This window comes from Drosophila kikkawai, chromosome 3R, assembly GCF_030179895.1.
Source record: "Drosophila kikkawai strain 14028-0561.14 chromosome 3R, DkikHiC1v2, whole genome shotgun sequence".
NCBI classification, from domain to species: domain Eukaryota; kingdom Metazoa; phylum Arthropoda; class Insecta; order Diptera; family Drosophilidae; genus Drosophila; species Drosophila kikkawai.
The window spans coordinates 10,046,691-10,069,513 of record NC_091731.1 but is presented as its reverse complement, the minus strand read 5'-3'; the positions used below and the strand labels follow the sequence as shown (position 1 = coordinate 10,069,513).

The window sequence follows — 22,823 nt, the reverse complement described above, 5'->3', positions numbered from 1 at the left end:
ATTATCTTTTTATAGCCTGTTTCATTATTCCCCAGGAAATCTTTAGTAAACCTTCCTGTCGAGTGGAAGACAACATTTTTTGAGCTCTATGGTACATTTACGTGCGCCAGAATTCTGACTTGGGAATTTTTAGTATTCAGAGTTGCATCTAAGCCCTACATACAGTACCGAAACGCACTGTAATGCCACATGCACCGCAGTCATGACCCGCTCATTCTGTCGGAGGCTGTGCAAATATTGCCGCAGAGCGAGACAGATACAGATATACACATATACATATGTACATATATAGACATTTTTGTATTTGCTCGTTGAACTTGTGCACTCTGGCTCCAACGTCTCTTTCTGTCTCTCTCATTCTCTCTTGCACTCGGCTCTATGCCCATCTCTCTCGCTTCTTATGTCTCTTTCCCTGGGTGCAATCCCTCCCTCTTTCTGGATTTTGTGAATGACTTTTTGGCACTAATTAAAAGTAGCAAATAATTTTCTATGCCAACTCACATACGCCCTCACTCACGCACAACACACACACACTAGTGCATGCCGGTCGAGTGCTGGAAAGAGAGGGAAAATGCAAATATGGCACAGCCTCGGCTCCAAAATTCCCCTTTCACAGACCGCCCCTGTGACAATGACAATGCATGTGACAGTTTCGGTTGGCACCGTTGATAAGCGTCGCTTATTGCGCTTCTCTCTCTCACCCACGCACCATCCCTTACTATCTCTCTTTCTCTCTCCATATATATGTACAGCTGTGTTCACTGAAATAGCAGTGCGACAGAAAAACAACTTCAAAACGTTTTTTTGTACATATTCCTTTTTGCCAGCTGATATATAGCACATTGTTTTAGTAAAATGGAACATAAAGATAAGAATCGAGAAAAAATTCCGTTAGATTTGCTCTATTTTTATGTTTTATTGATATTTTTTCACATATGCAGCTCGTTTTGGCCGATCACTGAAATAGCAGTTTTTAATTTTCTTTCGCAAAAAGTGCCGAAATTTCTTTTAATTTTGTAAAAAATGAGTTTAATTACGGTCATTATTATAGTTTATACTATAATACACCTTTACAACGCAAAAAAAATTATTTTTGTGGGCGCAGGACCTCACTGCTCCATGAGAGAAAGGTATCAGATAACTTAGCCTAGAAAGAAGGCAAAACATGTAAAGAGTCTCTAAATCTTTCAAATTGTTCTTTTAAAATAGTTTATAAATCATAAAATATGAACCGAACCCAAAAAAACCGAGGTATGATTCGCAAAAACCACAGTTGTACAGGCTCGACGCGTACTTCGCTTCAGCAAAGCTCGTCCTTTTGCATCCTCTAGGGATATATGAGCGGGAATTGGCATGGGAATCAGTCATGGGACCATTCGCCGGGGACTTATTGAATAAATTCTAAATTCGCGAAGACCATGGAAAATGTCACTGCTTGGTTAAAGGCATATCAAGGCCAGATTGGAGTTCGCCAATAGCCACTTGAACTGCCACTATTCAAATGGCGTTATATCCGTTGGACAAATGACTCCAAATTGGTTTTATTTGGTGGAATAGGACAAGATAATATGTCCGTCGACCTCCAAATACATAGTACCCCCAAAACCATACGCTGAAGACAGTAAAATACGGTGGCCTAAAAGTCATGGTATCGGTATACTTTTCATACAACGTTGTAGGTCCTGTATATATGATCTGCGGGATCAAAGACCATTATGTTTATGTCTAAATATTAAAAACTGTCTAGCAGCCGTATCCTGAGGAAAATATGCCATTAATTTGGACATTTCAGCAGTACAGTGACCCTAATCATACCAGCAAGGTAGCCAAAGAGTGGGTTCTTAATGAAAAAGTGGATGCAATGCCATGTCCTGCACAGTCCCCGGATATAAATCCGATCGAAAACTTATGGGGGACATCAAGGGCTACGTATTAAAGAAGTTTCCGACTTCTAAGATGTAGCTTTGGCAATTTGTGCAGGAGGAATGAGGCCATATTCCCCTCAAGCGTTGCTAAGACTTGGTGGACTCCTTGCCACCCATGTATGAGGCTATAATAGCTTCTAAAGGCTATTTAACAAAATATTAGATCATAGTCAATTAGAATTTAAGAAGAAATAGGTTTCTTATACGATATTTTTAAATTTATGAAGAATTTTAGTTTTTCACTGCTATTTCAATGATCGGCATAATATAGACCTTTTTTGTTGTTATTAGCTATATCTTCTAAAGGGTTTATGTTACCTAAATTAAATGATTGTGGTATTGTTAATAATTAAATACACTAAGCCTTTATGAAAAAAAATTTGATGAAAATAGTGTTTGTAATAGTATTTTCCAATCTGAAACGTGCAGGTCGTGTGGCACTGCTATTTCCGTGAACACAGCTGTATGTACATATCCCATTTGACAAAAAAGTTGGGCGGCTTAAGTCGGAAAATTTATTATTATTTTTCTGCATTGCAGGCTGTGTGCAATTTTAAATGGATTTTAATTAGTTTTGAATTATTTCGGTTTTGGTTCTTTGGCATTTCATGTGCCATTTTGGCATTAAACTTTTGCCCATTATAGTTTCCTGTGGTTTATGTAAAGTCGGGTTATTTTTGCAGAATATTAGATTACGAAGATATTAAACTATCACAAATAATTAAGTTGGCTTATTGTCAGCATTAGCCAGTTGTGGGTAAAAGCAAAAAACCGAGACATTTTAGCTCAATATGCTTATGTGAAATATAAAAGAAATAAATAAGTGTGACCGTAATGTGTAGTGTCATAATAACAAAAGAGCAGTCTCTATGTAGAGTTACAATAAAATGTTATTTTAATTTATTCGCTTTCCCACATTTTGATTATTTGTAAAGACAGTTATGTGTTATTAAACTTTTTATTCCCAACTCGTTTAAAAAATATATATTGCCAAGTGTGACCATATTTTAAGATATGGAATAAGGACCACCATATAATTGTAGGGCTAAAATTTAATTGAAATTGAAATGCTTTTTAGCTCGATTTAGAAATCTTTTTAATAATACTTACTTTAGGGTATTTAGTTTTCAATCAAAAAAATCAATTTCATTATTTTAATATTTACTAACTTTTAAATAATTTCCAAAAACATGTTTGTAATTATTTTAAACATTCTATTATATGTCGATACTGGCTAAAATTTGTTATCTCTTATCACCGCCCCCGCCGGCCGCCTGCTCCTTCATGAGATTCAAGGCGCTGCCGGCCCTAAACCAAAGAATCTGCCCTTCATTGAAGGAGTGGTTTAGTTGGATTTTTTCAGAGCTACCGTTGTTCTTGATCTCACAATCCACAGGTTTTCCGGGTGCAAGATCCTTCAAGTTGAGCAGCGATAACTTGCTCGAGGGCTGAATCTTATCATAATCACCCGGATTGGCGAATGTCAGGGCTAGCATGCCCTGTTTCTTGAGGTTCGTTTCGTGAATGCGTGCGAAGGACTTGACGATGATGGCTACGCCACCCAAATGTCGTGGCTCCAGAGCAGCGTGCTCCCGGGAGGAACCCTCGCCATAGTTGTCCTCGCCCACGGCACACCACTTGATTTTGTTAGCCTTGTAATCACGTGCTACTGCGGGAACGGCATCGAATTGACCGGTTTTCTGGTTCTTGACTTTGTTCATCTCATTATTTTCGGAATTGGTGGCTCCGATAAACAAATTATTCGATATATTGTCCAAATGACCTCGATACTTGAGCCAGGGACCGGCGGCACTTATATGATCCGTAGTGCACTTTCCCTTGATCTTGATTAGAACCGCAATATCAATGTAATCCTTCCCGTCCCATTTCTCGAATAGTTCCAGTATCTGCAGACGCTCCGACTTGGGATCCACATTGACCTTGACACTATCAGCGTTCTCCGGCGGAGCCTGGTAGGTGTCCTCTCCAGGATCAAAGCCCTTGGCTGGCAGCTCATCGCCCATGGGCGGTTTCAATTTAAAAGTTTTGCCATCTTTTCCCTCGAGTAGGTCACTTATGGGGTTGAAATCAAGGCGTCCGGCGATGGCCAAGGCTGTAACCATTTCCGGACTGGTAACAAAACAGTGTGTGGCAGGATTCGCATCATTTCGGCCGGTGAAGTTGCGATTATACGACGTCACAATCGTGTTCTTTTCCCCCATTTTGACATCCTTGCGGTCCCATTGTCCGATGCAGGGTCCGCAAGCATTGGCCAGAACCGTTCCTCCGAATTTTTCCAAAACTTCGATGATGCCATCCCTTGCAATGGTGGCCCTAATCTGCTCGGATCCGGGTGTGACATTAAAGGGTACGCAGGACTTGAGGCCATGGCTTAGAGCATCGCTGGCAATGCTGGCACAGCGACCCATGTCCTCGTAGGAGGAATTCGTGCAGGAGCCGATGAGAGCCACCTTGATGTCCATAGGATACTTATTTTTCTCGGAATCTTCGCCTAGCTTGCTGATGGGATGGGCCAAATCGGGCGTGAATGGACCATTTACCAGGGGCTCCAGTGTATCCAAGTTGATCTCGATGACCTGATCGTACTTGCAGCCCTCGTCGGCAGTGAAAAGCTTTTTGAATTTCTCGGCCTCATCAGCGATCTGGCCCCTGCCGGTGGCGCACAAGTAGGTGATCATGCGTTCGTTGAAAGGGAACAACGACGTGGTAGCTCCGATCTCCGCACCCATGTTGCATATGGTGGCCATGCCGGTGCAGGAAATGGAGTCCACGCCTGGTCCATGGTATTCCACAATAGCTCCCGTTCCTCCCTTGACCGTCAGAATCTCTGCTAGTTTTAGTATAACGTCCTTGGGCGAAGTCCAGCCACTAATCTTGCCTGTGAGATTAACGCCAATCACAGTCGGGCACTTGAGCTCCCAGGGAATGCTGGCCATTACATCGACGGCATCGGCACCACCGACTCCAATGCACAGACACCCCAAGCCGCCGCCATTCGGGGTGTGGGAGTCCGTTCCGATCATCAGCAAGCCCGGATAGGCGTAGTTCTCCAGGATAATCTGATGGATTATACCGCTGCCGGGTTTCCAGAAGCCCAGACCATACTTTGCGCAAGTGGAGGACAGGAAGTCGTAGACCTCCTTGTTGAGATCCTTCGCTCGGGCCAAATCCTTATCGCCGCTCACCTGGGCCTCGATTAAATGATCGCAGTGAACGGTTGAGGGAACGGCCACTTTCTTTAGACCCGAGGAGATGAACTGGAGGAGGGCCATCTGGGCGGTGGCGTCCTGCAAGGCCACTCGATCCGGGAGCAGCTTCAGATAGGATTTGCCACGTTCGATTTCCTGCTCCTTCGGCTCATCCAAATGAGAGTAAAGGATTTTCTCCGACAGCGTCAAGGGTCGGTTTAGGCGACCAGCCACACTTTCCAAGGTCTCCTGCATCTTCTTGTAAGGCAAAAAGTGATCTGCTTCGAAATTGGACACCGCCACCTTGCTGCTGCGCGGATATCGAGCCGCATGGAAACGCCGGACCAAGGATCCGGCCAAGAATATATACCTCTGTGCTCGCTGCGCCATTTTAAAGTATCCTTAAATGTTTTAATATGTTTGCGTGTAAAATATTGTTCGTGTGGCTTGAGCCTGAGATAATAATTCCGAGCTCTTTGAGTGTATAATATCGACTCCTTTGATATCTTCAATAACAGCACATACACCAGGCTTGATTGGCACTTCATATTCGAAACTGGATAATTAGGATTTAATTACTACAGCAAATACAATGGAACCAGCGCAAGTACAGCTATTAATTAAACACACGCCCCACTCGGGGTGACCTGATGCACTCATATTTATTGGGTTAGCTCATTGTTCCGTGCTTATTTGATGCGAGCCAACAGATGCAGATACAGAGTGAGATCCATGGAAGAGGTGAGTGTACACGTCAACGGAATTGATGTTGCAAGTGAATCAGGCTTGTGGGAGGTGCGGAGCCATCGATGGCATAGGCCAACTGACAGACGACTAGGGACGGGACTGGCGGAGGCGACGAGGACGAGGACAAGGACTAGCAAACTGGACGAGTGACAAACAGATGGACAAGGGATGCCAGGATACCAGGATGCCCAGAATGCAAGCTGGCTACAAAAGTGTCAACTGCAAGTGAAGCGGGCGACAGTCGCCCGGTGGACGCTGGGCATCCTGCATCATTCTGTGATTGTGTTTGGTTTGCTGGCAGCGCTGGCAGCGTGTCATAATGGACGATGTGGGACAGCGGACAGGGGACTCTCGATTCCGAGCAGCACACAGACGCGGGGGGACAGCGGTAGTTGGCTGCACCACATTCAATTGAAATCGACGTGCCTGTTGGCCACAATGCCACTGACGATCCTCTAGTCCTCCTGGCCAAGCTGATGGCTTCAGCCCACGGTAATGTCGTCCTTCACCACCACCTCTGCCACTTCCTGCCCATCACATCGTTGTCCCTCATAAGTACGAAGCGGGGCGGCGTAACGATGCCAAAAATTGATTGGCAACTACTTGACACACCCATTCTGGACCGCAAAACTATTCCTCCGCTGCCACAAGCACCTTACACTACAAAAATGTGTGGAAATTGGAGCACCAAATGACATTCATTGAAAGTGCTTTATAGCTACAGCATTAACCCTCTTTATTCTTGAACAGCATCACCAAACAGGCCGATCTAGCCATGCCTGTCTACCCTCTGGAAATAGGTTTAAGCAAAGCCTGTCTTCTTATCTTATAATTTTGTTAAGAAGGTACGACCAGATCAATGTTCTTTTAGCGTTCTAAAAAACTAAAGAACTAAACTATCCAAAGAAGAGATTCTTTGAGTGCATTAACTGTTCGCAGTTTGTTAAAGCAGCAAATATTGATTATGACTCTGTATAATTGATGGATTGATGCTTGTTCCGCTTTCAGCAACATTGAATTTCATTTTTAAAACTATGCAGTTATCCTGAGCTGGGCGGAGGGTGTTGGGTCAATTTGCGACTGAAAATGTCAAGGTTGTGCAAGTTTCATCTCAAACACATGGTCATTCAGTTCTGTGCGATGTCATTTGCCATCGCATATTAGATTTTCAATCCCGTGCCACCGTTTGCTCCTCTCTTGGAGTGGGAAAATGCAATTAGCTTGAATATATTTGCGTTTGTCCAGTGGCCTTGGATGGCAAATGGTCGAAGTCAAACTGCTGGCGATACTCATCCGCATTCGCATTTGCTTAAATTATGGCATTCGAGCTCTCAAACTTCCGCCATAAATAATGAAAACTTATGTCCAAAAATTGAGAACTTGCGGCAACCAGAAAAATAGGGACAGTAACATCCAAACATGGTTAGGGGAATCCTAACTAATGGATTGGAATCTGCTTATTTCTTAATATTTAAAAAATTGGAGGTATTGTGACTTTTATCAACTCGTAGTATTTGAGGCCAAAAAGTTCTTTTTATAGATTTGTCTTTATAGATGAATATAGTTCTAAAATGATTTAAATTCAAATTAAAAATGTGACAAATTCTACAATTAACTCTGTAAAAATCTTGAAACTCCAATCCTTTTCGGACCTACTTATATCTTATATCATTCCCTAGCCATGCTAAATGTCGTCCTGTGGTGCGTTTGGAAAATATACCATACTAACCGGCACGCTTCAAAGTTTCTTATACTTTAGTGACTTGTAGTCTGATTGGGCGAATGCCCGAAAATTGCCGGCTAAATTTATGTACTGTCCGGAGAAAGGGTGGGTGAGAGTATGGCCATATGTAGAGCTGATCCAGGGAGCCAGGCAGGGGCAGGAGGAGGAGCGGAAGTAGGTGTGGCTGCTGTGGTGGCAGTGGCCAAAGTTGCAACAAAACTGAAACTTTGGACTGGCAAAAATTTTTAATCCTCGCTTTCTTCTTCTCCTTTTATTATTCCCAGCTCTTTTCCCACTCCTTTTTTTATGTATTTTTTTGTGTTGAGGGTTGGGGGTGGGGCCGGGCGAACAATACGTTGGTTGTTTTTGCAGTGAGCTTCGGCACAGCTTGCGGTAAAACTTTTCAATAATATTCCCAAAAGTCCAGTCCAGACGCCGATGAGCAGGAAGACGAGAGAGAGGGAGAGACACCGGAGCTCCGGAGTGCCCAGTGGCACTGGCAGCGGAAGTGCCGCCATAGTTCGCCATCTAGCCGGGTATAGAGCACAGTTTTTGGCGCACTGGCAGCAATATTGCAATAATACCCGAAAAAAAATGTGAGCACATTTGGCAGCCTGTTCCCAGAAGTGGTTACACTTGGTTAACTCCAATGGAACATTTATTAACATGCATTTATAGATTGAATGACTGTATAAGCTAAATGTTGCAATTAGCTTAGTCGTTAATTTAATGCAATTTGGAAAGTAATTTATTGCCTGTATTATTGTTTAATCAGACCGATTGCCGCAACGAATGCTGTTGATAAAACAAATTTATGTTGCCGTTTGCTTTTTCTATTTTTCTAAACAATATTGCATTGTCATAAATTTGATTAAATAAATTATAATCTAATGAATAATAACTGTTTATTTTTCTTACTAACTAGCGCAGCCATTATTTTACTTGAAATCCTTAATAAATCAAAAATTATTATTTAAAACGTATTACATAGGAACATAGTAGGAACACCACATTGTAACATGTAATGTAGCATAAGTGTAAACAATCAATTATAAATAATAGACACTTATATCGATAGTAAGCAAGGGGGATCGATAGAAAAATATCGGAGATCTGCGATCTCTACTTCTGGTCGGTGTTTTGCAAAATTCTGGTATGTACAAATAACGATAATACTCAAATATAAAAGGCCTATAATAGTATTTATTTATTTAAACTTATTAATTATTTAAATATTTCGAGTTTTAAGGAGAGAGAATACTTAACCGTCACACAATGTCCATGGGAATTATCCAAATAAAAAGAAAATCGGTATCCAGTCGAATGCGTTTCCGGGAAAAGCCCCTCCATAGAGGGAATCTGGCTTTGTTTTAGCGCGCCAAGCAGACAAATTCAGCATTTCCTGCACACGTGGCTTTGGCGATTTCCTTTTGTGCAAACATATTTTACCGCAATTGCGGCACATACTCATACGTACACCGACACCGAGTTTCAGGGCGCCATTGAAGCATAAGTAACCGAACCGGGTCCCAGTTCCCAGTCCCCTGAGCCCAAACCCGATCCGGTCTGGTTCCCTTGTCCCCAGGACCAAATCCCCTGACCACTTCACCGTTCCCTGTCCCATTCATATATATAAATATGGATTTTTGCCGCGCGTCTAAGCCATAAGTTGACCGCTCTTCCGCTGGCCTCGCTCCTTTATAAACCCCGTTGGCTGTCCATTCATAAGCTCAATTCAGGCGCAAGCCCAGCTCAGGGTTTTCGATTCCTTTTTTGCACTGCAGGAAAAATAGTTTTAAGGAGGGATAAATCTTTAGAAATTTAACATTTAAGTCCCTTGTTTTTCAAAACAGATAACACTGACTTGTTTATTATACTTCCACTTTTAAATAGCAAAGATTTTTTGTATACTATCTAAATTTCTTGTTATATTAATAGTTTAATCAATGTTTTCAATGTATTTCCACCGTTTAAAACTTCAGTGTAGCTAAGCTCTTTTGTTTCTTACTTACTGCCCGGTATGTTCCTTGCTGGCCGCGCCACCACCATCGTCGTCGTCGTGGCTCCCTGATGATTTTCCCATTAGGAGCCAACTGGCTGCACTTGCCCACCTGGCCCAGGTCCTGTTGCTGCTTCAGGTGCAGCGGCAGATCCCATTTCCACGACTCGCGACCCTCTTCCCACTTTACTAACCCGGCTCAGTTACTGCGTCGCTTTTGTCTGCATTGTTTCAGTCAATAGACGCATTTGTGCGGGTCAGTTTGGCAAAAAGAAAGCCATGTCCAAGCCCAAATCCGCATTCCCCTGACCCCGCTGTACCCATTTTTCCCGGAAGGGTCGGCCGCACATAATTAGATTTAATTTGCAGCACACGGTGCGATCCAGGTTTCGGAGTCAACTTCTCCTTTGCATGCAATTTTAATGCATAAATTATGCTCAACATCGACGCAATTTAGTGGCATAAGCCTGGCAGCTTAATCCGTTCATGGATGTGCGTGCGTGGCTAAAGTTGTGCCTTTAGAATTGGTTAATGAGTTGTGCTTTATAATAGTTTTCAGCCAGACATGGATTTGGCCAATGGACCTTAAAGCAGTTTGTCTGAAAATAAATAAATACATTTTGCTTTTCATTGAAATTATTATAATAGCATTTGACGTATAATCTGTTTAAAAGACAAAGATTAAGAAGATCTTGTCTTACAGTTAAATAATAAATAAGGTTATTCGACTTTTCTATTTTTCTATTAAAATTAATAAATACTTTTCAGTCCCTATTTGGGCAACCAAAACTTAAATATTTTCAGGCAAAAGGCTTAATATCTTTCTTTGGACTTTTTCATAACTCAGTAGGAATCAGCTCAATATTACTTGAACCTTAAACCTTACTTAGCCATAAGCAACTTTTATAAAGAAAATACCCATTTCTACACATCTTTACGACACACTTAAATAACCTTTTTCGCAACTTTAAAACCAAGAGCGAAAATTTATAGACCATCCATTTTCCATTTACTTTCGCGGGCATCATAATGCCCTCGTCCATCGCGGCTAAACGATAAACCCTCTTGGCTTCCTCGGCTGCTATATTAATATGTACACAATAATTATTCCCCGGATGGATTACAATGTGAACTTGGCCAGGAGCAGCAGCTGGAAACGCAAAGCAAACGGAACACGGAAAAATTGTTGAACTGTGTGCCGTAATGTTGTTGAACTCCCCCAGAGAGGTTGGCAGGGGTAGGTCAGAGGTCGGGCCGGCCAGCAGGGCAGTCAAGCGCAGCGAAATGGACACGAAACAATGCCTGGGCATCTGACCATCTGATGACCCACTGGGCTTGAAGGTGAACCACGAATGCCGCCACGGTGGTTTTCTGGGCTACTTAGAAGCGAGCGCTTTACCTTGAACGTACAATTCTTGCATTCGCTGTTTACTTATGGGAACTGGGCCCCATTCAAACACACGCACTTAATTAAGAGAAAACTATTTCTTTTTTTCTTTTTGGTTTCCTGTACTCTCTGTTCACGCCCCACACTTTTTCAATTTCCTGTCAGTGGCGCTCAAAAATAGTAGAGTCCACTCCTAAATATCCTTTCGAGGCACAGATAAGAGTATTTCGAGGGCGAAAGCAAAGTGGAAATTTTTTGGGGAAAGGACACATTGAAAAATGTGGCTTAAATAAACACTAATACCTTTCTTACCTTTTATTTAGCCATCTACAATCTACTTTTAAATCTGAAATTCAAAATTCCTGTAGGGTACGCAAACTTCGAATTTAAACTTGCAATTCTTGCTTTTTGCTTTTTCTGCTGCAGATATTTTCTTAGTGCTAACCGGAAATTGTGCTTATGCAATTGCACAAGTCCTCCTCATCCAAATCCGGACGAGGTCAGTACGTCGAGAAGGGCGGAGAAAAAAAATGTCAAAAAGTTTTCGAAAGGAGAGGGATAAAGTCCCCAAAGAAGAGAGGGACTTCAACTCCACTCTGGAGCTGAGCTCTAGACAATGCAGTGTAATTTGCTGAAATGTTAAGCAAAACGTAATAACTGAAAGTTGATAAAGTCGATGGTGCATGGGGAAAAAATACAACAAGCTTGGAGGTGAAAAGATTGAAAAAAAATATATACAAGGCAGTTCTGAAATCCTTATTACAACTATTTCAATATAACTGAAATTCTAATAATAAGAGCTAAGGAAATGCCTAAGATTTGACTGATAACTTGTAGTACTTGGCATCAGTGCCACTTTTTTCCCCAGTGTATCCATGCGTTACTTCTTTCTTGTGTTGTTTTTTGCGCTGCTGTTGGTTTCTTTCAACAGCAATAAAAGTCGATTGTCAACGTTGACTTGCATTCTTTGAGCGAAAGAGTGGTGTGTGTGCGTGTGTAGAAAATTTTCAACATTGCATCTTGCCAAGATACAACTTTGGTCCTGGCGAGTGATTTTCAGGTATGCAAGAGCCGGATAACCAAGTCTCCTCCCTGCAAAAGTCCAGGTCTGCCCGTCACTTAACATTTTCTCCAATGATGTCCCAGGGCCGTAAGAGAGATGGAGCGATGGAGTCCGTTCCACAGACTCTGTTGCGGAAACTATGCAGAAATCAAAATGCTTCATAAAACGGAAATGAAAACAAATGAAAAATGATTTTTACTTATGGGCAAATTGTTCCTCAGCCCGGAGCCGGAGCCAGGGTTGGTGTTATTGCAGTTCCTGCATGTGCACCAAGTGCTTGTTGCAAATAAATTGCATTTGCACTTTAAGCACTGTCAATGTGGCAGCTGTTGCTCCAGATTCTTGCCCCCTCACACGTCTTTTTATCTTCGCCGCCCCGGCGCCATGTGTGGGCTGTTTGTAGGTGTGAAGGAATAGAGGACAAGGTAAGCCTGATTAATGTTGTTCAGGCTTTCGCTCTGACGAGACGACTAAAGGCCAACAGCATTTAGTACCAAAGCTAAGTTTTACTCAAGCTTAATCTGTGCATTATGATACACATATATATTTTAGTTGTTTCTTCGTGGCACAGATTAAATACTAATTTATTGTATTCCGAGATTGGAAAATTACACTCTTTTTAGCAGTTGTAGACTTTTAAACTAGTGAAAGAATAAATGGCTCAAGAGATACATGCCTTTTTCTGGCATATTTATTGCCAAACAACTAGTTTAAAGTCTATAACTCACTAGAAATGGAACCTGGGAACCATTTAAGAGACAATGTAAATAAATATATACTTAGAATAAATGTAAATATAAACACACTTTTAAAAGGAAGGTTGGAAACAAATATATAAAAAATATGTTGGACAATCAAAGGAGATAATTAAACATATTGAACGAAATGTAGATGTGTACAAAAGAAAAATAAAAGCCTAAAATAATAATAAAATAAAATTTAAAAGTCTTATTAAAATAAGCGTGACATACTGTTGAATTAGGTATGCTCTACGGCTCATCCTAATTCTCGAGTGCTTGATGTTGGCTTGTTTGCCTTACACTTGGCCATTAGGAAAAGCGCCCTTCCCGGGGTTATCCTTTGAAAAGTGAACAGCCTGTTGACCTTTTCTTAACCCCGGATCAGTTGTTGACTTGCCAAGAACTTGAGCCGACCCCTTTCAGTCCTGGATGATGATGAACCAATACAAAGGGCGGCACAAATTCGCAGCCCCTGCCCCAGAAACCACAAGATAGCCCTCAGTTGAACACTTGTAGAGCTCTCGCCTTACACATGCCTTTTATTAAAAAATTAAAATTGCTAACCAAAGAAAGAGAGAAAGGTATCGCTTTTTTGTAGCTAAAATAATCAGGCAACTTAATTGAATCAAGTTGCAAGGCGATCTGGGGCGGACCAAAGAAAAGTCCCATAATAAACGACAAAAGAAAAGGCCGCAGAAAAGTGGAGGCTGGAAACCCACAAAAAACGAAAAAAAAAAAAACTAAGAGGAAAAGGAAAAGTGGGGTTGAAGAAAGGAGTAAACAAGGTCTAAGGAGTGAAAATGTGCGCAAGAAAGCAAATAAATTGAAGTGAAAACAAATAGCCTGGGCTGTGGCGGTGCTGGTGCCGTTGGGTTGGAAAAGGGGTCTTCGGAAGGGACTGAACGGGACCGGACTGGCGGACATTCCATCAGAAGCCCACAATAACAACTCCACCTTATTTATAAATTAACAGTAACAATTTTTCCCGCCGGACATACACTTAAAAATTTTCGTGCATAAAAGTTTAATATTTTGCCCACTCAGTTTCCTTTTTTCCTTTACTTTCCTGCTGTTTTCATTCTGCCTGTTTCCATTCTTGTTGTTCTTTGTCTGGCTGTGTGTGTGTATGTGCTTTGTTCCGGGAAAAAAGGAAGCTCCGGACAAGGTCCTTTGCCGTCGCTTAAGCAAATAATTTCTTTTCTTAGGCAGCGCTTTGGCTTTTATGCTTCGCCGAGTTCCTGCTCCCAACTCTCCTCTTTTGCCACTGCCCACTCCCAGCTGGCCAGCTGCATTTGGTCCTCGCTTGAGCCTCCTCTGCGCCTCCGTCTCCGCCTCTGTGTCCTCTCCTCCTTCGTTCTTCAGTGCTGCTCCCTGTTGTGCGTTTTGTTTTTAGTTGCCTCCGCCGCTTGTTTGGCCTGCACTTCTCACGCACATTCTTTGGGGAATTTGCCTAGCACTCAGTCCAGTGGACTCCGGTGGTCTCCGCTCCACGGGAAGATCTTTAAGAGCTTGTTGGGTATTTGCCAACTTTAAGTCATTTCATCGAATTAAGGGACTTCTATTAGAAAAGAAATCACAACACATTAGATATGCACCCGTATTTCATTGATGTGATTGTATAACTGAGTTCATTCTAAGATAAAAACTAACCTGGTTGTGCCTTTAAGATAACATAGTAGTATTGGTGGTTAGCCCTTTTTATATTTTGTAAATTTCTTTAAAGAATGAAATATATGGCTTGTAGTTTATTCTTTTGACTGATTTTACTTGGTAAAGCTTTTTTTATCTAATATTGGTTAGCGAAACAATTTGTTTTACCTTCTAATAATGCTGATTATCATAGTTTGTAACGTATTTTCTTTCCAAGTTGAACTCTTCAAATAATGCAAAATATATGTTTGAACGTTTCTAAATATTCAATGGCAAAATAGTCGCGCCGGTCCGTGCCACTACTAATGCCCATATGATACAGTAATGCAGTTTTCATTAATTAGCTACTTCATTAGAACCTTGAAAGAGTCAACTATATGTGTAATTTTGTGTAATTTTGCTTGAATTTTGCTTGGATTATTTTGGTAATACGACTACGGTCACACCGACCGTAAAAGGTAAACAAAAAAAACGGCGGCCTTTCGCGGCGTATTATTATGAATTTCTGAATTCCTTGTCGAAGTATTATTGCATAAATAAATGCAGAATCCTTTAAATTTATGTTTTTAACCTATAATGCTTAAAATTTTTTTAATTATTACAAAAAAAATAATTTTAATTAATTTTACAGCGCAAGAACCTTGCTACCGCAAAACATATTATTTTTGCTAATTTTCTAATATATTTTCAGTTCAAAAAACAAGCGAAATGATATAAAAATAAAATTCTCATTGTGAGACCATACTGTCAATGAACTGGCTAATACATTTTTCAATTACAATTTTCTTCATTAAACCCGTATTTTGTTATCGAGTATCTAGTATATAATATGTAGATCTATCGATTACCGCGGCAATGAAGTAGCTAATGCATTATTCTAATGCATTAGAGCGCCATAGAGTCGTCTTGCTCGCACTTGTGTAAAACGCTATAGCGCTGTCAAATCTTTAATGAAGTCTCTAATTAATGCGGCAGTGTCATCCCACTATAATACCGGAATAAAGAAGACGATTAAGAAGAAATTCAAATCTTTGCCATACATTGGTTCCAACACGTACCAGGAGCGATATATGTATTTGTGGCCCCTTTTTAAATAACAAGTGCTATTTCATTAAAAAATAACAAATCTAAAAGATAATCTTTTACAGATACAAGCCATGTTAAGATGAAAACGCAACTAAACAGAACCTACAAAATACTTGGAGAATACCTAAACGTATTATCTGTGAAATCTATTTTCAAACATGAATAGTCGATTTGAAGCCACCTCAAAAGCTCGCTTGCTCTATCAGATAAGCTCATCACATATATATACAGAGTAGCTACTGCGATCTGCTGTTAGTCGTTGCTAGACCTCGTCGAGTAACAATGAAGCTATTGGCTGTGATCGCGTTGGTGTTCTGCGCTTTGAGCGCTAAACCTCTGGGGACGGAGAGTGCCAAGATCTTGGCTACCTTTCCGTTTTCAGGGCGCTCTCAGTACATTTTTTTGGAAACCTATTTAAAAGCCTTGGCCGCCAAGGGCCACCAGGTAACAGTGATCAATGCCTTCAGAAATAAGGCAACTCCGAACATGAGGTTCATCGAGGCTATGAAGGGTCACGAATTCGCAGACGGTTAGTTTGATATTTAAACTTTGACGTTTTGATATACCATTATTTTCTAAACTTTAGTAATGTTGGGTTTGCTCAATGAACCGTTCTTGTGGCAGCAACTTAAGGCAATGGACTATATTGTGGCTAAATTCACCGAGATAACACTGGAAGATGATGGTGTCAAGCAACTGCTGAACTCCGGAGAAACCTTTGATCTGGTGTTGGCAGAGATGTTTCAAATGGAGCCGCTGTATGCATTTGCCCAGCATTTCAATGCCACCCTGGCTGGATTCTCTAGTTTTGGAACAGACAACCACGTCGATGGGGTCATGGGAAACATATCTCCCATGTCTACGAAACTGTGGTTGAGGAAGTTTACCGGCATTGGGTTCACTTGCCAGCTATGGAAAAGATGTTCAAAAAGTACTTCCCAAACTCCAAGAAAACCATGACTGAAGTCTTGGACAGTTTTTCGTTCATACTGCTGGGCCAGCACTTCTCCCTGAGCCATCCGCGGCCCTATTTGCCCAACATGATCGAGGTCGGAGGAGTTCACATTTCCCACAACCCGAAGCCCCTGCCCGAGGACATAAAACAGTTCATTGAGGGCTCCCCCGAGGGTGTCATCTACTTCTCCATGGGATCCAATGTGAAGAGCAAGGATCTTCCCCAGGAAACTCAGGATACTCTGCTGAAAACCTTTGCGAAACTGAAGCAACGCGTTCTGTGGAAATTCGAGGATGACGAGATGCAGGGAAAGCCGGCGAATGTTCTGATCAAGAAGTGGAATCCCCAACCGGATATCCTGGCCCATCCGAATGTGAAGATGTTCATTACCCATGGAGGGCTACTGAGCTCCACAGAGAGTGTATACTTTGGCAAACCGGTGTTGGGATTGCCATGCTTCTACGACCAGCATATGAACGTGCAGCGTGCCCAGCGAATGGGATTTGGATTGGGACTAGATCTCAATAACCTGAAGCAAGAGGAATTGGAAAAGGCCATCAAAACACTGCTCACGGATCCTAGCTACACCAAAGCATCAGCCTCCATTTCGGAGTTGTATCGGGATCAACCGGAGCCAGCTCTCGATCGAGCAATCTGGTGGACGGAGTATGTTCTTAGGCACAAGGGTGCTCCGCACCTGCGAGCAACATCCCGAGATCTCACCTTCATTCAGCTTCACAGCCTGGACACCTTGGCTGTGCTTTTCGGTGTGCCTCTGCTATTTGCACTCGTCCTCCTGAAGTTAACTTGTAAATTACTACGCGGTAAAAGCCAGAAGTGCCCGCATGCTGATAAGCTCAAGAAGCAATAGAGTCTTTGTCTATAAGGCATGTTTGTTGTTTACAATTCTGATTAATCTTATCGTATACGAATGTTGATTTAATATATTTAATCAATCAGATGTTTGTTTGTTTGTGACGTGTTTGGAACAAATAGTTGGAGAACCCAGCTCCCACTGGAAATTTAAATACTGATTAGCTATCAAAATCGGCTTGATTGTATTTGGCAGCAGGGTTTCTCTTACACCAAGGCAGTGTTGCTCTTTCGAAAGCTGATTTTTGTTTGTAAAGTGGAACCTCACATTATTAAGCAGTTGACTGTCTAATCACTTTTTTGTATTGTTACAATTTGTTTATTTATACTGTTACATGATAAGATACAAGATAAAACTAAACAGATAACATATGATCGCAGTAATGCTGCATTTTAATAATCTGTATCTGGGCCGTTTTGCACTGAATTTACCATAACCCCTTAAAGATTAACCGAGTATAAAAGAAATAAGTGAATGCATTGTTTTAGTTTAATTTTCCCTTTTTTTACGACCGAAAAATATTTAATTTTTATTTTAAAGTTATCTTACCTTAGGTATTTTGTTACGAATTTTCTCTCGTAATAATAGAAAATATATTATATGGGCTTCAAGCGAACTAGAGTTCCAGTTGGCTTGGTTTGTCCAGACGCAGCATTAGTAATTTTATTCCCAGATCTGCTAGAAAGGACAAATATGACAGGAGCACTCTTTATTGGAATCACAGAAATCCGCATGCGCTCCATTACTCAGGTTTCAGGTAACTTTGTTCGTGCTTGATAAATACATGTGGGCTTCACTGCGATCCCCATTACGGTTTTTTTTTTTGTATATCCTAAGCTAAGCTAATCAGTTTGTACTAATAATTTACTTAGCAACCTACTACTTACTACTCTTTGTCAACCTTTGCCTACTGCTAGGCTAATAGTAAAATTGCTGACTTCGCAGCCCGTACTACTCATAACTACAGCTATACTAAAATGCTTTAAATATCATTAAATATTTTCCACCTTCTATTAAATGGAATCACATTCAACCCGATAAAAAGCAGTGACGTAAATAATGAATATTTTTATTTTTAAAATATAACGAGAAAGAAAGCTAACTACGGCACGCCCCTGCAGTTTCTAATAAGATCTTTCTGAATCGATTATGTAAATCTGTTTAAATTAAAAAAAAAAGAAACAGGTGATATATACAAAATATTTATATTTATAAATAGCACATAACAATTTGTTGTATACACTACAAGAAATATTTCACGAGACTTAAATAAAAAGACTGGATATTAATTTACGATTAATACTGAGCGTTGCTTTGTAGCCTTTAAGCAAGAATTTAAAATAATATTGCTAAAAAGTTTAATACGGAACAGTTGAGATTTATTTTTATTTTAAATATTTTATTTTTCCACTTAAATCTAATGATTATCTCTGAAGATTTGATTATCCTATAAGATAAACAGATATTTTGTGAACATTGATTCTGTAATTGCTACCGAGACATATGAAGTTGTCAAGTATTTATTACACATTAACTTATTTTATTTTTATACCCTTGCAGGGTATTATAATTTCAGTCAGAAGTTTGCAACGCAGTGAAGGAGACGTTTCCGACCCTATAAAGTATATATATTCTTGATCAGCATCAACAGCCGAGTCGATCTAGCCATGTCCGTCTGTCCGTCTGTCCGTCTGTCCGTCTGTCTGTCTGTCTGTTTCTACGCAAACTAGTCCCTCAGTTTTAAAGCTATCTGAATGAAACATTGCATATAGTCTTCTATATACTCTCACTGCTATATATGTCGGAACGGGCCGGATCGGACGACTGTATCATATAGCTGCCATACAAATGTTCGATATATTTGTAGAAAAAAAATTATAACTTTGCTGTTTTTCAACATTTTTGCACAATTTTTTAGATATGGCCATTCTATATTATTATAGAATTTTGGTAAAAATTTTATGAAAATCGGACGACTATATGATATAGCTGCCATAGGAACGATCGAGAAATAAATAGGAAAAAAATTATAGCTTCGTTGTTTTCCAACGTATGTTTATCTACTCTGAGATATAAGCTTTTTTTATTATTCTAGAATTATGGTATAAATTTCATAAAAATCGAACAACTATATCATATAGCTGCCATAGAAGCGATCGGTAGATGTAGAGAAAATGTAAAGCTGGGAATGTAAAACTGTAACCGTCAAACTGTAAACATAATAAGTCTAGGTAAAATGTAATAAAACTCTGTTTTGTGTGTGTTTTAAGCATTTAAATTTATAATATAAATATCAAAACCAATCTGCAAGGGTATACAAACTTCGGTGTGCCGAAGTTAGCTTCCTTTCTTGTTAGTTATTTGTATTTAGGAAAAATAAGAAGGACATTTTCCTCAATCTTTATTATTTAATTTTTTTTTAATCTTCTTAAAATATAATTTTTGTTTTGTTACGTAAATATCACCTGATCTTGGAATAAGTCCGAAATCGAAGTACACATTTTTTCAAAAACGCTGCTTCCATCACGTACGAGGAGCGTATGATCAAAGCCCATTTTGTAATATTTCAAACGAAATGTGAAATAGTTTCCTGACCGCTCTAGGAAGTGCTATTTCATCATACAAAACAAACGTGAAGGAGGATCTATAAAGATACGAGCATTGATCGGGTGATATAGCAACTAAACAACAGCTAGAACCTGGACTACCCTAACTTGGGGAACCCGCTCTAAAAGTGCCGACTCTTTCCTATGGGTATCAGCGGTGAGAACGCAGAAATTTATTTCATTCATAAGCATGAATAGTCGATTTTGTAAGCTTCCTCGGACTATCAGTAAAAGCTCTTCCCATATGTTCATATATAAAGATAATTCAGCGATCCGCTCAGTTAGTCGTTGCTAGAGACTCGTCGAGTAACAATGAAGCTATTGGCTCTGATCGCGTTGGTGTTCTGCGCTTTGAGCGCCAAACCTCTGGAAACGGAGAGTGCCAAGATCTTGGCTACCTTTCCGTTTCCGGGTCGCTCTCAGTACATCTTTATGGAGACCTATTTAAAAGCCTTGGCCGCCAAGGGCCACCAGGTGACAGTGATTAATGCCTTTAAGAATACGGCAACTCCGAACATGAGGTTCATCGAGGCCGTGAAGGTTCACGAATTCTCTGACGGTGAGTTTGTTATCATTGTAACGATAAGCAATACAATATAATAATTACATTTGAAATTTACAAATAGAAATGATGGGCCTGCTAAATGAACCATTCTTGTGGGGCCAACTAAATGCAATGGATTTTGTTTTGGCGAAAATTACGGAGATAACAATGGAAGACGATGGTGTCAAGAAGTTGATAAACTCTGGAGAAACCTTTGATCTGGTGCTAGCTGAGATGATCCAAATGGAACCACTGTATGCATTTGCCCAGCATTTCAATGCTACCCTGGCCGGATTCTCCAGTTTTGGAACAGATAACCGCATTGATGCGGCCGTCGGCAACATATCTCCCATGTCCTACAACCCACTGGTCACCTCTCCCCGCACCAATCGGATGACCTTCACGGAACGCTTGTCCAATGCGTACGAAAACCTGGTGGAGGAGTTCCATCGGCATTGGGTGCATCTGCCCACTATGGAGAAAATGTTCAAAAAGCACTTCCCTAACTCCAAGAAAACCATGGCTGAAGTCATGGATAGTTTTTCGTTCGTGCTCTTGGGCCAGCACTTCTCCCTGAGCCATCCGCGACCTTATTTGCCTAACATGATCGAGGTCGGAGGACTGCACATCTCCCACAAACCAAAGCCCCTGCCCGAGGACATAAAACAGTTCATCGAGGGCTCCCCCGAGGGTGTCATCTACTTTTCCATGGGATCCAATGTGAAGAGCAAGGATCTTCCCCAGGAAACTCGGGATACTCTGCTGAAAACCTTTGCGAAACTGAAACAACGCGTTCTGTGGAAATTCGAGGATGACGAGATGCAGGGAAAGCCGGCGAATGTTCTGATCAAGAAGTGGTATCCCCAACCGGATATCCTGGCCCATCCGAATGTGAAGATGTTCATTACCCATGGAGGGCTACTGAGCTCCACAGAGAGTGTTTACTTTGGCAAACCGGTGTTGGGATTGCCATGCTTCTACGACCAGCATATGAACGTGCAGCGTGCCCAGCGAATGGGATTTGGATTGGGACTAGATCTCAATAACCTGAAGCAAGAGGAATTGGAAAAGGCCATCAAAACACTGCTCACGGATCCTAGCTACACCAAAGCATCAGCCTCCATTTCGGAGTTGTATCGGGATCAACCGGAGCCAGCTCTCGATCGAGCAATCTGGTGGACGGAGTATGTTCTTAGGCACAAGGGTGCTCCGCACCTGCGAGCAACATCCCGGGATCTCACCTTCATTCAACTTCACAGCCTGGACACCTTGGCTGTCCTATTCGGAGTGCCTCTGCTAGTTTCACTCGTCCTCCTGAAGTTAACTTGTAAATTACTACGCGGCAAAAGCCAGAAGTGCCCGCATGCTGATAAGCTTAAGAAGCATTAGGGTCTTTATGTATAAATATTTGTACATATATATATTTGTTTACAATTCGAAGTGCCTAGTGTGTTGTTAATCTTATCGTATACGAATGTTGAAATTATATTTTTTATTGGTCAAAACTTGTTTATTTGTGACGTACATAAGGAAATAGCTGGGAAACACCGCTCTCGCTTGACATTAATATTTTTCTTCTGATAACGTAATGTTTCTCTTATGTAAACAAAATTTGTTTATACAGTGGGACAAGCACACTCTAAATCCGCTTTGGCTGTAAGGTAATTTAATTTTTAAAACAATTATGAATATTTCAAAAGCATTTTAAATTTTGTTGAAAATTATAAAAGTGTTAAAATTGAAATTTTATTTTGCCCCTTTAATTTATTAATGAGTTTAGTATAAAATGTTATGGCAAAGACTCAAAAGAGGGATTTTATCTGGTGTATGAATCCGAATGGCACGTTCATATATGGAAGATATGTTTCGTTTCTCCCTAATAAATCTGGTATTATATAATATATAGCTGTTTACTGATATTAAACAATATATAAATTAAAAATTTCAATCGGCTAACGCTACCCAAAGCTTAAGTACATAACTACTATGTAGATATATTATTTCTTATTATTTGATTAGTGAGAATTCACCAGCTGTGTTTTTCGCTTATTAATCTAAATCATAATATAAATTTTTGTTTCTGAAGGGTGTCAAGAGAATATTTAAAATATTAATGGAATTTACTATTAACAAGAATGAAAGCTAACTTCGGCACGCCGAAGTTTGTATACCCTTGCAGATTGGTTTTGATGTTTATATTATAGATTTAAATGCTGAAAACACTTGCAAAACAGAGTTTCATTACATTTTACCTATACTTATTATGTTTACAGTTTGACAGTTACAGTTTTACATTCCCAGCTTTACATATTTTA

The 22,823-nt window shown here is 40.6% G+C and overlaps 2 protein-coding genes and 1 pseudogene across 2 annotated transcripts; 2 read left to right on the top strand and 1 right to left on the bottom strand.

Moving 5' to 3' along the window:
• Positions 1-3,065: 3,065 nt before the first annotated feature.
• Positions 3,066-5,633, bottom strand: mAcon2 (Mitochondrial aconitase 2). The gene has a single exon (XM_017176681.3). It carries the CDS (start codon positions 5,522-5,524, stop codon positions 3,170-3,172), a length of 2,355 nt encoding a protein of 784 aa, XP_017032170.1. The 5' UTR covers positions 5,525-5,633; the 3' UTR covers positions 3,066-3,169.
• Positions 5,634-15,811: 10,178 nt separating this feature from the next.
• LOC108081501 (UDP-glucosyltransferase 2-like) lies at positions 15,812-17,370 on the top strand (annotated as a pseudogene).
• Positions 17,371-20,238: 2,868 nt separating this feature from the next.
• Positions 20,239-22,409, top strand: LOC108081500 (UDP-glycosyltransferase UGT5-like). Its single transcript, XM_017176719.3, has 2 exons — positions 20,239-20,523; positions 20,591-22,409. The coding sequence occupies exons 1-2, from the start codon at positions 20,277-20,279 to the stop codon at positions 21,895-21,897; spliced, it is 1,554 nt and encodes a 517-aa protein (XP_017032208.1). The 5' UTR covers positions 20,239-20,276; the 3' UTR covers positions 21,898-22,409.
• Positions 22,410-22,823: the final 414 nt, after the last annotated feature.

Coding starts and splice junctions, on each gene's coding strand:
- LOC108081500 (XM_017176719.3), top strand. CDS start 20,277: ATGAAGCTATTGGCTCTGATCGCGTTGGTGTTCTGCGCTTTGAGCGCC. Junction 20,524..20,590: donor GGTTCACGAATTCTCTGACG/GTGAGTTTGTTA, acceptor ATTTACAAATAG/AAATGATGGGCCTGCTAAAT.
- mAcon2 (XM_017176681.3), bottom strand. CDS start 5,524: ATGGCGCAGCGAGCACAGAGGTATATATTCTTGGCCGGATCCTTGGTC.